Raw genomic sequence first — 14,666 nt, forward strand, 5'->3', positions numbered from 1 at the left:
CCCACTTAAAATCTAAGGCTGTGAGAGTTTTCAGTTTGCAAAAGATCAGTGGTTCTTGGTTGATAGTTCTGACCTGCAGCAGAAAAGTGTTTCAAAACTAGACACAGAAACTCTGTAATTTCCCCCCTTTCTTCCTTTCTTCAAGTAAATAAAAATATTCCTTAAATTGCTGAACTGTTTATTTGGCAATTATCAAACATTGCTTGAAATTCAGTCTTCCTAAGTTATCTAATTGTCCCTTATACTTCAATCAATAGCCACGGAAATTTTTCCTCTTACCAAATGTGCTTACTTGCTGATCACTGTTCCATCACTAACTTAAGTTGTCTACTTGAACTTGAATAAGAATTTCCTTTTTCACCTTACTCCGTGAATTTAAGACAGACCAAGTCGAATTTTATCTCTAAGCCCCAGACCCATATATCTAATCTTTCTAAATATCTAACCACTTGGAGGCCTCCTAACCACTTAAATTGTTCAATACTGAATCCTCTCCTCTCTTCCCCCAACTTGATCTTCTAGTGTCCCCATCTTAATGAATGACTCCATCATCAGACCAATGGCTCAAGTTAGACTCTTCAGCATCATCATGCTTTTCCCTCCCCCTTATTTTCCCACATTTCCTCCTGCCTGCCTTCAAAGTATTCTTTCCCACAGCAGCAGGAGTTATAATTCTAAAACAATGCCTGGCATAGAACATGCATTCAGGAAACAGTTGAATGAATGGAGGACAAACCAGATTCATTACGTTTTAGACTACTGCTTATGCTGGTCGGCATGAAAATTAAAGCTATGGTCAAATGCAGGCCATGCCTTCTACACAGCTAGTGACCATTAGATTCTAGGTACCATAGATACTACTGCCTGGTTTGTTACAACACATATATGAAAAAGAGCTAGGGTTTATGATGCCAATTCATAAACCAATTCAAGCATATGTTAATCTAGATAACCCTGCTCCTCAAAAACTCCCATTCCACTGATTTTGAAAAGTCTAAACCCGAATCCCAGATTTATTTTCATTTCCTAGGAACACTCTTGTTTTTTTTCTGCGTTCACCACCTCAGTGCAGTGTATCTTGTCATCTTGTGCCTGGTTTCTCTTCTGTACCTGTTGACTCATGTGTGGAACTTCTCCTTCATAAAACAAAACAAAACAAAAACCTCAAGCCAATACTTGTCTTTTAGCAAATGTGATGCTTTAGGGAAATGGGGGAAATTCACTTATTGGGGAGGGGGTGAATTGGGGCAATGACATCAGAGCCACAAAACTAACTTTAGGTGACAGAGAGTCCTATTTACTAAACCCTTTCTGCCACCCTCCTATTGGTGACGCTTTTCATTGGTTAACTCATTGCTGTGGCCTCTCTCTCTCTGCCCTACCTAACTTTGCTTGTGTCTTCTCTCTGAGATTGTCTTCAGGGGACTCCAAGTATTTCTTCCTGCATTCGTTTGGTTCCTACTCCCAAATTCAGCTCTGGGGTTTTCTTTGCATATTCACATTCATTGAGCTACTCGGCAGAAACAAATAACACACAACAACAACAACAACAAAAGCCCACCAACTTCCTTCTCTAAGATCCACCCTCAAAAGAGAGATGCATTTTTCTCCCTTCGTTATGAAAAGCTTCCTCCTCGTTCGTCGCTCCAGGCTGTACAACGTGTTTCCTATTATCAGTCATAAATCTTTTGGGAAACCGTGTGTATAACTCAGGCATGCAACGAGCTGCCATGTTTTTGCAGGAATTGTGGTAGAAAGGAACATTTGTGAAAAGACGGTTATACGTGAAATACTGCTGGACTGGCTGCTTTCGTTGATTCATTACCACTTGACTGACAACCCCTACGGCAGCCACAGTCACCTAAGGCGTTTACGGAGCCTCACTTCCCGGCGTTCGCATCCATGAGACACCTGGCCTGTCCCGGGTCACTCAGGGACTACGCGCAACTCCGCGCAAGCGACGTCCTGTGTACAGACGACTGCAGCCCCCAATCACCTTTCTTCACGACGGTGCAAAGATCAGCTTGTGAGAAAAGTTCGGACTTCTCGCTTTGTGTTTTCTAAGTTTGGGCCTTTGGCTGACATGTACGTGTGGATACCTCCTGTCCTTCCGGATCATGTCCTTTTTTTTTCTTTGACCAGAGGTTGGGCTTCGGAGAATGAGCAACTTTGCGCCAGAATTGAAGAGGATCCAAATTCTTTCTCTAGTCAGCCCTACTTCTCCGAGCTGAGGAGGAAGCTACGTAGCTAAGGGCAGCCTGGCTTCCGCCGCGGGGATGCGAGTAACACCAAGCTGCCAACGCTGCGCCGGAGAAACGAGGGGAGGGGAAGGGCCAGGCGGACGAGCCCGAAGCAGCTCAGCCCGGCTCGGGCCGCCGACCCAGAACGCCCTCAGCGCTCCCCGCCCTCCCGCGCGACCCCTAACGGCAGGGACAGGGCCGCGGTGGAACGCGCAGTCACGGGCGCGCGCGCGCAGCCCCGGGCGCGCGCGCGCAGCCCCACCCTCAGTGACGTTAGAGACGCGACGCGTCGCCACGCAGTGCAAATTGGGAAAGGGGGATGAGCTGGGCTGGCTTCCGTCGGGAGAGAGAAGCTAATTCTTCCTGGGGTTGGTGGGAGATGGGCCTTTGGCGAGGAGGTTGGCGTTAGTGCAGCGCGCCTGGCGCCAAGGTGAGTGCGGGTCTGGGTCCTGGCGTTTGTTCCCCGGAAAGCCGTCCGCAGCGAACCGCCCTTCCTTCCACCAGTTTCTGGTCACCCGGGAGACAAGCCCTGACCACGGAGAGGGGTGGAACGACCCCGAACATAGAATCGGCGTTTGGAGTAGGGGCCCAACCTCGAGTCTTTCCGCTGGCCACTTAGGGGCTGCCCAGCGAGTTTCGTGTGGAGTAAGGTTTTCCGGTCCTAGAAGATGACCATTCCTTTTTGGACACTCAGACCTGATTTTGACCTACTACTTCTTGCTTCCGTTTTCTCATTTTTTGCTAACAAGCTACAATCGCAGGCCTTTGTACAACCCCTGAGAGTGTTAACCAGTCCCTCCTGTGTCCCAGTCAAACTTGCTTTTAGTTAAGTCTCGGAAGTATGAGTTTAAGGACCTATAAGCTCATCAGAGTTAAAACTATGATTTCCCCAAATAAAAGCTTTCCTTTCTTAAAATGTGACCTCTTTCCTAGAGTTGTGGGACCAGTAATTTCACCTCCACTCCACCTTGGAAATGATCAGAACCCTGAATCGTTTATATATAAAACGGCAGACCACACTTCGGGGTTTGTCATGCCTCCAGTTCGTTCCGTGACCTTGAAGCAAGTCACTTAACCACTAACAAAACATTTACCTGAAGACAGAGGTGTTGCATAGCCTAAGGAATTTACTATTTGTTAAGAGCCTTGAGAATTTCAGATGAAAGGGACGCCGAACTAAAGGATGTTACTTTCTGAATCTGCAAGCATCCTTACTTTTGTATATTTTTTTGCTGCAACCATTTAAAATGTCAAATGGTATTTGTTAAGGATGTGTTCCTCTTCTAGGCTGGTGGCTCTGCGGTTTGCTATGTAAGCAGATTTTGCACTTCAACCGATTCAGTTTAAGATACATTGTTGTTGAATGTATTTCATGACGGATGTAGTTTCTCATAATCCACAGTACTGAACCAGTTTATGTGAAAGGTGATGTTGGTTCTGCTATGTCTTTATCCTATTGATATGGCTGCCTTGAAATGTGTATTCCTTTTCTTGTGACACGCTAGGTGCATCATTAAAATTAGATAGTAAAGACTTTATAATAATAAAAAATAACATGTCATTAATGACATAAAGGAAACTGAGAAAACAATGCAGGAGAAAAACTGACAAAAATATTTTAAAGCTGTCTTTTTAGCCTTTAATTCTTTATATATTTACTTGGACTTTATTAGTCATTAAGGTCATTTGTTAATGTGAACATAATGGGAAAGAACCAAAAAGGGTTTTTGTAAAGTAACACAGTTGGAAAATAAATCCAACACATCATTTTTTTTTCCGTAAAATTTCTAGCATATTTTATTATGAACTTTTATACATGAAAATATACATATTTTTGTAGAGATGAAAGGAAAAAGAGGTCCATTAAATATGAGTTGCTAATATTACAGATAATTAAGAAAGAATGTTTTTAAATCTTGGTTATTGTTCCAGTTACCTATTGCTCTATAACAAATCATTCCAACACTAAATGGCTTAAAACTACAATGTATTATCTCTTATGTTTCTCAGGGCTGCCTTGACTCAGCTGGTTGGTTCTCACTTAGGGTTTCATGCACGTGTAGTCAGATAAACAGCTAGTGTTGGAGTCATCTGAAAGCTCAACTAGACTGGACATCCAAGATGGCTCATTCACATGGATGGCAGTTGATGTTGGCTGGGAGTTCAGCTGGAGATGTCAACTGGAGTGCCTGCATGTAGACCCTTTGTGTGGCTTGGGCTTCTCACAACATGGAGGCTGAGTTCCAAGAGCAAGTGTTTGAAGAGACAGGAAGTGGAAGCTGTCTCTTAAAGTCTGTTAAAACCTAGACCCAGAAATTGGCACAGCATTACTTCCAAACTTCTCTATTGCCTAGAGGATTCAGAGCCCTCCCCCAAACTTGTGATGGAGCTCTACCTTTTGAAAGGAAGAATGTCAAAAGAATTTGTGGCTATTGTTAGCCTACCTTAATTTTGTTGACGAAGTTGTATTAGACTAATGTTTGGATTTAACAGTAGTTGCAGAATAAAATACATTTCCGATTTCTTTAACCAAAGTGCTTTATATCTTGGCATATTACAATTTTCAGAGCATTTTTCTGTATATGTTTTTTAAATTTGATACATATGAAAACTTTATGAAGCAGATGAATCATTCCCATTTTGCAGAGGAAAGTAAACTGAGGCATAGTGGCAGTGGTGGTGTTGGGAGGATTTAAGGAATTTGCTCAAAGTCATATGATCATAAATGGAAAATTAGACTAAGACCTACAGTATTTTTATAATATAATATTTTTATTAGTAAACAATGAAATGTTATATTAAACCTATTTGGAATTCCATATTTATAACCATACTAATTCAAGTAAAACAGTACTCATGTATAGTGAATAAAGTCACTTAAGATAGCTAAACCTTGTCTTTTGAAAGTTTCGTTTTTCATAACATTAAATTCTCTGAAACATACCAATAATGATGTGAACCTGCATGTCTTTCTAATACAGTGAAATGAAATTATATCTCAATTACAAAATTTTGAAAATGATTTCTCATAATTTTGGTAGATTGGAAATTATATGACTTTAGATGTTGATTTCAGGTGGAAACTAATTGTAATTTTCATATTATTTTATTGTTTCTAATAGCATGTTTGTATCTATTCATTACATCCATTGTTCTCTGTCTTCATTGCACATTAGAATTCACCTGAGGAGCTTGTGCAAGGTGGACTTGCCGATGTGCAAGTCCTGTCCTCAGGGATTCTGATTTAACTGTTTAGGAGTAGGTTCTGGGCATCAATATATGTATTTTAAAAGTTCTGTAGATGATTCTAGTGCTCAGCTAGGATTGAGAACCATATCTGTTTTTGTTACATACTAAATAGGATCTGATTCCCTACGTTAAAAATTGAGGAGATAAAGAGAGGAAATAGGAAATGGGTTAAGGTTATAAATATAGGTAGACACCTATTCTGGGAAACAGTTACCTTTCAGCTTTTTCTAGGAATAGTCCTTAGTAAAACCAACAGATTTTGGCATGGTTTATCAGTAACTGTTTTATGGTACTTTGCTTGGTATTACCATTGTGTACTTAACTTTCATCTTAGGAGACAGAAACTTTTTTGTTTTTTGTTTTTTGGGGGTATATTCTTTGTATCCCCTGTAGCTCCCAGCACAGAACCTTGAATAGAGGTAGGTATTCTAAATGTTTACCAAATTGAAGCCAGTTTATACACTTTTCACAACGAGGGCTGTTTACTCTTTTTTTTAAAGCATTTTAAGAACTTTGTAAAAGTTCCTGGAATTCTCATTTTCTTTGGTTTCCATGATATTACACTTGTCTAGTTTTCCTTCCTTCTATGTTTCTTTCCTTCTTTAGGAAACCTCTCCTCCGCACAAGTTCTGAGCTCTGTAGTATCTTAGCTGTAGAGAAACAAGCTCTCATTTCCTAGGTGATTCTAGTCCTTGATTTTAGTTACTAGTGTAAATAATGTCTATGTTTTAGAAACTATTATAGAAGTTTAAAAAATATACATAAAAGTGAAGAAAATGGGATTATTTTAAATCACATCCTAGATAACGTATCACGTCAGTGTCAATACTTTATCTCCTAAAACAATAGGGATTATCAAAATTAATTTTAATGCCTTAGTAGTTGATTTCATACCTGTCCAGGCTCTCTGCAGACCTGTAATTACATATTTATATCTCTACAAAGCATCTTTCTTTTGATTGTTGTTCCTTTTACATACACTCAACATGTTCTAAATTTCCTGTAACTTGATGGTTCTTAATTGGGGGTAATTTTGCTCCTCCAGGGGACGTCTGGCAATATCTGGAGACATTTTTGGTTGTAACAACTGGACGGGGGTGAATACTACCAGCATCTAGTGAGTAGAGAGGCCAGCGATGCTACTAAATATCCTATAATACACAGGGCAGCCTCCCAACAACAAAATTGTATTCAGTCCAAATGCTGCTGTAAACTGATCCGTTTTTTAAACTATTGCACTATATTCACTTTTTGTTAACAGTGCTACCATTCTTCACATTTCTCAGGGGTGGGAGAGAGAGAGAAAAGGTGCACACAAAAAATATTCTGTTTCAGTTAATCTGTTATCAAAGCACGTTTCTTCTTTTTTGTGTTCTTTTTTTTTTTTTTTGCAGTAGCCTGCTAGTTACTCTTTTCCAAAGTACCATTCCCTTGTTTCTGTTTCCTTCAAATCCGGCTTGTATTAGGTTGGTGCAAAAGGAATTGCGGTTAAAAATAATCGCAAAAACCGCAGTTCCTTTTGCACCAACCTAATATATCCTGACTTTGACCTGCCTGGAGATACCATGTTTCCCTTTAAGAACTGGCTTCTGATTGCCTGCTGAATTAAATAGAAACAATTCTGGACAGCTTCAAAAGTCCTCCATAATGCGTCTCTGTCTCCTTACCTAATACACTTGTTAGCCAACAAGAAATTAAGTGTTGACTCTAAGCACTGCTGAGATAGATGCTAGGGATCTATCGGTGACAGGTAAAGACAATCAATTGATAGAATTGATTATTTCCCAGTGATCCCCATAGTATTCCTTGTTTTTCTCATTGCCTTCCCACACTTCTTCCTCATTTTGTGTCTGTTCGTGTTGGTTTCCTCTTCTGGAATGCCCTCCTTTCTCACTATTCATAGCTATATCCTTTCCTTAGGGCCAGTTGCTGTCTCTGTCTTACCACATCGTCATGAGTGATAAGCATCATGCATGTTTACGAAGTATGAGGGTCTTAAAGCCTAGTCATGGTCATAATTATTATTTGGTCCAAATACTGTTCTAAGGGAACAATACTAATAACAAGTACTATAGCATTTGGACCAAGAAATGATCTCCAAGAACTAGGACAATCAGGGATGGAAGAGGTGGAACCTAAGTTGGTCCTTGAAGGAAGAGGGACCACAGAAGGGAGAAGGGAGGAGAGTGCGCTCTGGGCTGGAAGAAACTACCCCCCCACCCCCCAACTTCCTCCCCCTCCCCCAAGCTACACCGAATTTTCCCTTTCTTTTGATTTCCCAGCTTCTGGAATCACATATTAATATATAGTGTAATAATGAATTGTTGGCTTATTATTTAATGAGCATAAGTTTGTTCTTGGTAACTAAGCTATGTGTCAGAAGCCCTATGGTATTCTCTTCATCCCCTACAGCAGTGTTACTTCAAGTAGCCCGTCTCTGTTACAGGCTTGCAGCCTGTATTAGAATATAATCAGTGTACTGCTTTCTTCATAGAGAAAGGCTTGTTACTATTAAAAGTTTAGTGTGCTTAATTGATTTACATTCTGTCATAAACTTGTATTTTATCACAGAAAGGTAACAAACAATTCCTCAGTCTGCATTGGTCTGTGGACCATATGTGGAGGACTTGTACACTTTTTCAGTTGTAGCCTATAGTAGTGAGAAGTACATTTTACATGTCAACCCAGTGTTCTATGTAAGCATACATACATACACATAACCCAAACTACAGTTTCATGAAACGATGCTTACTTAACCTTAACCTTACTATATGTGACATGCTCTGATATTTTCAGTTTTATTTTTTTTCAAACTGATTGTGACCTTCCAAATGGATTTTAAAAACACTGCTCTCAAGCATTTGGCAGTGCTACATACATAGTAGATGCTCACAAAACACCAGCAGTTTTAACAGTGATTTTTTTCTTGAAAGGGTTGATCCCTCATCATTCTTTAGGATTGCTTTAAAACATTATTTTATCAATATGTACTTGTCTGTGGCATTTTGACTAGAATGAGTATAGAATGGATTATATGACATTTAAGACAAGATATAATGACTACTGTTACTGTCTAAAGGGCAGGGGTGACGTGAGATGGTGAGTGGCCAATGGAAGACGAATTTTGCTTTTCTTTCAGTGTTGCCAAGGACCTGGGCAGTGGCTCTGAAGCCCTGGTTAAGATATCGGGACCAATTTGAATGACCATAGACCTCAGTCTTCACTTTTTTACTCTTTAGTCTTCACTCTGTGATTCAAGTCATCTAATCTCTACTCTTTCTCTTTGGATGGATCAGAAAGATGTCGAAAAGAGAGGGATACATAGGTTTTCCATTTTCTCCCCATTAGTAACCTCATTTTCAGCATTGTCTGGATTTCACTTTCGGAGTATTGCTGTTTGACTAAAGCAGGAGTTCTTTATCAGGTTTACACATCTTTAAGAAAATTTATTTTTGTTTTAGAAGAACGTTACTTTTTGTTAAATATACTTAGTTTTGTTTTTTACTGTCCTTTTTGAAGCCTAACAGTTTGAATGGTTTGTATGTCATATTTAGTTCTAGCTGTTGTAATAACATCAACAAACCCTGCTGCTCTTTTCCTTCTTTTTCCTGTTTCAGCCAAAATAAGGAAACAATTCATTCAATCGTTCTGGCATAATGGCATAATGCAGTAGAATGACTTATCAAAAATTTAACACATTAAATTTCATATAACTTTAAGTTAAATATATATTCTTCTTTGCTTTGTCACGTGATTACGAAAAATACCCTTTACCTTGTGCTTTGACTTCTGCAAAACTATATGTAATTGTAGACGCTGAGATAGCAGTTAAGGCAATGTTGTAAGTATTTTTAACACCAGGCATCTTATTTGACAGTATAACTTACATAATTTTGTGAATGAAAATGGAAACAACTGTGGTCCTCTGACATTATCAGAGAAAGTTGTTACTAATTTCAGCTGTTCTCAAAAATCAAATAAGGATAGAAAAGACAACTTTTTAAAAAGCACAATCTTTCTCCTAGAAACCCTCACTAAAAACTTTGATGTCATCATAATCTTAACCCTGTACTTTCCCTCCATGTGTCATTGGCCAAGTCCTGTCATTCTACCTTTGCAGTGTCTCTTGGATCTGCCTCCTTCATTCCATCTCTGCTGCCCTAGTTCTGACCTCATCATCGTTCCTGAGGATCATTCCGATAGGTAACTAGTGTCTTCCTTATCCCTGTTCTTTGAAAGCCTTTGTATTGTCTTCATTTTGGATGTATAACTCCCTTCTTAGAACCCTGCTATGGCTCTCTGTTACTTTTTCATTTTTTAATTTTTCAGTTATAGTTGACATTCAATGCTATATTAGTTTCAGGTGTACAAACAGCATAGTGGTTAGACATGTATTTATATAACTCACAAAATGATTCCCCCAGGCCCTCTGTTAATGTTAGAAGACAAAAGAATAAGTGCTTTATTGTGATATTCAAGGTCTTCCATTATCTGTTCCTAGACTGTTTTTTCAGGTGTTAGTGTCTAGCGGATCCTGGTTCATTGTCTGTGCTGACTAGTACCTAAAGATGTTCTTTACTTTCTTAACTTTTTCCTCATACTGTTTCTCATCTCTGTCAAAAGTATTCTCCCACCAAAACTCAAATAAATGCTATCTTCCCATGATGTTTCCCCAGATCCCTCTTGTCATACTTAATCTTCCTTTTTAATTTTTCTTATTGTAAATTATTTGTAACTAGTTTGATATCATATTATGTTGTATTACCACTGCTTACAACTTTCTCTTTCACATTAGCTTTTTAAACTTCGTCAGGAAGTGGAGCACATCTAATCTTTGAGTACCCAGAAACACAATGTCTTCCATATAGCAGAATATCTGTGAAAGTTTGAATTGAATCTAACTTTGAAATAGCTAATGATTTACTATTTTAAGTTGCCTAGGAGGCGTATGTAGTTTTTATATCCTTTGTCTTTTAAAGAGCCAAGCTTCAAAGGTAATCATGAAAAACAGATTCAACTAGACCTTCATTTTATTATAGAAGGTTCAAATAGCTTTCTTTTTTTTCAGCCAAGAAACCTAATTGTCATGAATCAACAAAGCAAAGCAGTCTCTACCTGGCTTTTTGAACACACATTCTGTGGTTAGACCAGTAGAGGATAGAATTTTGACCCAGATAGAGGATAGAATCGGAAAACAAATACTATGACACTGACACGTGGTTACTCTGCACGTGTCTTTAATCCTTATCTTAGTACATTTAGGAGTGTCACCGATAAAAAAATGACTGGGCTTTTTGGGAATTACATTTCAAGAGCTGGCTTATATCAAGACAGCATATGTTGGCTTTCTGTGGTTGAGTTAGCTTAAGATCCTAGCTGAGCTTGTTGCGGGCAGAAAAGTCAGGGATAACTCTTGTTGTTATCTTATTGTCTTCTGGCCCTCATTAATAGTCCAAGCTCCAGTGTCCCCTGCCCTCTGTCACAGTGATGTCTCTTATGGTAGCACTGAGGTCTCAGGTTTCCTTAATCACCTTCCTGAACACTTAAGTTTCTTGATCTTAGTTTCTCTTAGTCAAAAGTATTATTCCTCAACTACTGCTGCTTATGTTTCAGTAGAAATCCTGTTTCTGGAACACCACTCCACTCTATTCCATCATTCTCTTTTATTGCCAATTTTTTAAGTTGTCCACAGTCTACTTCCATTTCTTTATTTCTTAATGCTTGTGTTATTCTACTCACACCACTGGCAGCTATATGACAGCTGTACGGGAGCTGTACTTCACAGGGTTGTATATGTATCTGGCTCTTCCAATATTCCAAATCTGTTTTGGTTTTTTGTATCGATATTTTAAAAACATATTTTGTGTTTCCTTGTTTTACCCATAACTTCCTAATTTTTATATCTGTCTGGGTATTCTTTTCATATTTATATACAATTTCATATTTTTATTCATACTTGCATTGTTATACTCATAATTGCTTTCTTTAAAAATGTTTTATGAAATATGTTAACTACATTATATATATTCTTTTATGTGCTAAGAAGCATGATTATAAAATGATCACCTGCCTTTCCTGATACCACCGACATTCCTCTGTGTGCCTCCCTGATTACATCCTTTGCTCCCCCAAAATAGAATTTTATCAGGTGCAAAAGTAATTGTGGTTTTTATCATTGTTTTTAACCTTTTAAACCACAATTACTTTTCCACCAACCTTACATGTTTAACATTTCCTGTTTTTCTTTACAGGCTTACCTCATTTGTATCCTTAAAGCAATATGTTGCTCCATGTGATTTGTTTTTAAACTTGATACAAACAGTGTTATGTTATGTATTCCTGCTTTTTCACTCAACGTTAGGGGGATAGGTAGCAGGTGAGGAGGTGGTGGGTGTGGGAGGGTAAGGTATGTTCTTTGTCTACATTGTTTATCCTGAGATGTAAGGACCGTATCTTATATACCCTTCGTATCTCTAACACGTAGATCATGTTTTTTGCAACATAAGACACTCAGATGATGCCCTTGTCTCTATAAGTATGAGGGAATCCAAGGGATCCCTGTCAGACTCTTTCCTTGATAGACGCTCTTAGCTGTTTTGGTGATGAATTGTTGATGAATTAGATACCTAACTAGAAGGACATACTTAACATTAATTGATCTATTTGGAAGTCATGGTGTGGTCCAGAGGCTTTCTCCTTTGTCGCTATAGCTTTAGATACAGAACGCAGGATGGAGGGAAAAGTGTCGAAAATGTTTATAGATGAGCTCATTGTTTTTAAAGGCATAGATCTGAAGCTACTATTATAAAGTGTTTGGTTAAATATGTGTTTATAGATATACGGACCAGGTATTAATGGACAAAATGGAAAATTATAAAAATGTGACTTTCAGAGGAAAAAGACAGTTAGGTTTAGTCACTAAGACAATGGATTAACGGCACAGGGCTACAAGGGATGCATATCAAGAAATCAGGAAGTATTAGTGTTTAATACAAAATGTGACTAGAATCAAAGCAGACTGGGTGCTTTTGGAGATTCACGTAGGTGAGCAGAAGAAGCCTTTTTCCCCTAAAGTTACACCTCAATCAGTGTTTTACAATTAGATGTTCATTAGTGATCATTTAATAATAGTGAACTGATAAGAAATAAGTGATAGAAAAAATGTTGTAATCTCTTAAATGTATTAAAATGGCTATTTATTCAAATTGTAATTCATTATAGCTAAAGACCTTCTATAAATTTGATTGGATTCCTGAAGTTTTCATTTGGTGACACTTATGATCTTGCCAAGACTCCTCACTTGGTGTGCTCCCCTGATCTCCCTCATCTATATGCATCCCTGCACATGTATGTGTACACACATACACACACACACACACCCCTACACCTTAATTGGGACATACATACCTAGCCTTTCTTGTTCCTGTCTTCATTTTGTTTACTACCTCCTCCACCTGGTAAAAGCAGAATTTACCAGATGAGATGAGGAAACAAAGAATGTCATGAAACATTAAAGACCTTTACAGAGTAAACCAAAGTACTTGGGTATATTCTGCCAGAAACGTGTTCATATGTCCCCAGCTCCATATAAAGTGGCCTGTCCTACCTGCTCCTGCCCCCCTTGTTTCCTTTTATAAACTGGTATCATCAGTGAAAAAGAGAAATATTTCTAAATGAAACTTTCTTCTATTATCTATATACATTAATGCAGGTTTAACAGAAAAAAATATAAAAGCTCTTATTTATTCTGTTAGTTCCTTGGACAGGAAAGATTCCTAATACTTAAGGCAAAATGGTACAAATAGTAATTCATTTAGTTAATGAAAATTAAAAAAAAAAAATTGTTTATTGATATCTTGTAGTCCCAAAATAGATATTCAAGGTAATTTACTCTGTTAGCAAAGGATATAGTTTAGGAGTTTTATTTTTTTAACTGCTCACTTGTTTTATTAATGAGGAAACCTACTGGACTTGTGTTCATTTTGTTTCAGAAAAGAACTACTTTTAATGAAGTATACCATCCATTTTGAAAGTGGAAAAGTAAAGATTATTCATCATGCCTGCCGTGGCTTCAGTTCCTAAAGAACTCTACCTCAGTTCTTCACTAAAAGACCTCAATAAGAAAACAGAAGTTAAACCAGAGAAAATAAGCACTAAGAAGTATGTATCCATTGCTAGTTTGACTGAGTCATATATTTCGAGTTTATTTCCATATTAGTAAATGAGTTGGGTGAATAGTCAATTTAAAGTTTACTTGAACAATGATATCATCGCACAAATAAAGTAAGACCTCCTTAGAGAAGTTCGTAATTTTATCTTGGAAGAATACATATATATTCTGCTAATGTGCATATTACCTGTTTTTCGACAATGTACCAGATCATTAGTTTAAAAGTAAAAACTACAAGGGTTCTATAAAACTCATTCAGCCACAGTTAATATATTTTCATAAAACAGTATAAAATTACTTCTTAATTAAAGATTATTTTTATCCTTGTGTATTTCACATATAAGAGATGGTCTTAGCATAGTCTTTCTTTGATTAAAAAAGGAGAGAGATGTGTTTTTTATCTAGTATTCAGCAAAGTATTAATTTGTGGCAATTTGACAAACTTTTTACCTATTGATTTGTTTGATGTATTATAGAGTTGGAAATACGAGTTTCAGAAAGAAAGGTGGGACTCTCCAGCCATATATCCATACTTGGGGCAAGCAGATTCTAGAAATCCGGGGGAAGATAGGTGTTCATGGCTGGAAATGAATGGGAGGCTCTTAAAAAAATGGTATGATTCTAAATGAACCTGTGATGAGGCATCTAAAGAAACTTAGGATTGCACAGGGACATCCTTATGAGTTGTTTTTTAAAGGAGCTAAACAGAAGATGGTAAGAAAACAAAACGTTAAGGATGAAGACAGGAAAATAACAGGAACTTTAAAGAAGGTCAAGAAAGAAAATCCCAGAATGAACTAATATCCCTAAACATTACTAAGATTAAACTGGGGAATCCTTTTAGGATGTTTGACTGGTTCCCTGGACTCACAGTGGCACTGTAGCCATCTCAGCTTGACCTGCGACACCTAGGCGTGAGGTGTACATGCATCAGAGTAAAAAGAAATTAGAGGAAAACCCAAGGACTGTTGCACCCACTCCTAAACTTTTCTAGAGAAACTCCTTAC

At 38.0% G+C, this 14,666-nt stretch overlaps 1 protein-coding gene across 3 annotated transcripts in view; it reads left to right on the plus strand.

Annotated features, from left to right (window-relative positions):
* The first annotated feature begins 2,176 nt into the window (after positions 1-2,176).
* USP8 (ubiquitin specific peptidase 8) overlaps positions 2,177-14,666 on the plus strand; it is a 51,587-nt gene continuing 39,097 nt past the window's right edge. The window contains exons 1-3 of one of the 3 annotated variants that reach the window (XM_081049897.1): positions 2,532-2,670; positions 6,535-6,606; positions 13,481-13,649. In XM_081049897.1, coding sequence (XP_080906023.1) covers positions 13,546-13,649 — 104 coding nt within the window. In that variant the 5' untranslated portion in view covers positions 2,532-2,670; positions 6,535-6,606; positions 13,481-13,545. Of the gene's footprint in view, positions 2,671-6,534; positions 6,607-9,609; positions 9,693-13,480; positions 13,650-14,666 lie in introns of all 3 variants that reach the window. The other 2 variants (XM_081049896.1, XM_081049895.1) reach the window with 2 other exon arrangements.

The sequence above is a fragment of the Rhinolophus hipposideros genome, assembly GCF_964194185.1.
Source record: "Rhinolophus hipposideros genome assembly, chromosome: 5".
Lineage (NCBI taxonomy): Eukaryota > Metazoa > Chordata > Mammalia > Chiroptera > Rhinolophidae > Rhinolophus > Rhinolophus hipposideros.